Source organism: Gregarina niphandrodes (assembly GCF_000223845.1).
Source record: "Gregarina niphandrodes unplaced genomic scaffold scaffold00015, whole genome shotgun sequence".
Lineage (NCBI taxonomy): Eukaryota > Apicomplexa > Conoidasida > Eugregarinorida > Gregarinidae > Gregarina > Gregarina niphandrodes.
In genome coordinates, this window is record NW_011646042.1 from 166,089 (window position 1) to 167,138 (window position 1,050).

Sequence of the window (1,050 nt, forward strand, 5' to 3'; positions counted from 1 at the left end):
GCTGACGTCATCTTCACTATCCAAATAGTCACTGTCGTGCGCGGTGTCGTGAGCATCATTGTCCGGCTCGTGGTTATTCACAAGTTCCTGACTGGATGTGCTTATCTCTGTAACGGCCTTTGCTGCGGGACTTATTCCGAATCCTTGTAAGATACGTAGCTTGATGGCGTCGACAAGCAAGTCTTCAGCCCCTATGAGTTGGTTACACTTTCTATTAATGTTCTTCAACTTATTTACGATAGCCGGGATGCATGCATTATAATTCTTTAGTTGGGCCAGCTCACGAGGTCTGAGCAGACAAACATCCACGATCCTAATTGACTCCGAATTAATTAGTTCCACCTCCTCCCTGGGGTCGATCTCCTCCCTGAAGTCGATCTCTTCCCTGAGGTCGATCTCTTCCCTGGGGTCGATCTCTTCCCTGAAGTCGATCTCCTCCCTGAAGTCGATCTCCTCCCTGAAGTCGATCTCCTCCCTGAAGTCGATCTCTTCCCTAAGGTCCACCTTCTGTTGGATCGCCTCCTGTTGGATGGCCCGCTCTGCTCTAGAGCAGACTACAACATTACTCCCGCCCATTGTCGAGCGGGACCCCATCGGTCGATGCCCGTGTAGGGGGTCACTGATTGAAGTCAGCCTATGAGGCTGTTGTTCTACCTTGAACGCCTTTAGGCACTGGTTCTGTCGAACCTCAACTAAATGGTTAAGAACCTTATCCCATATTAAGTGAGCTTCCGCCACAGTTACCGATCCCGGTAAGGGACTCACACCCAAGAAATCTAAACTTAAATACAGATTGCAACCCTCCTCAGCTCTCTCCATTCTATACACGGTTGAGTAATTCGGTATCATGTAAGAGCTTGAGTAATCAACATGAGCTGCCTTTTCGACCGTGGCGCCAAATTCTATCGGCCACATATGTCGATGAATACGTCTACAATAAATATTCAATACGAACCAAGTACTTACTCAAAGACTTGATGCATTACAAGTGCCACTGTGCTATTTGGGATCCCTTTTACACTACATAATATCTACAATACTCCTATAGGC

General features: G+C 47.5%; 1 protein-coding gene across 1 annotated transcript; it reads right to left on the reverse strand.

Moving 5' to 3' along the window:
• Window positions 1–92: 92 nt before the first annotated feature.
• GNI_083120 (hypothetical protein) lies at window positions 93–819 on the reverse strand (the record flags this gene model as incomplete). The annotated part of the gene is made up of 1 exon (XM_011135777.1): window positions 93–819. A coding segment is annotated over one exon (727 nt), but the record flags the coding sequence as incomplete, so codon positions are not given.
• Between the last annotated feature and the right edge of the window lie 231 nt (window positions 820–1,050).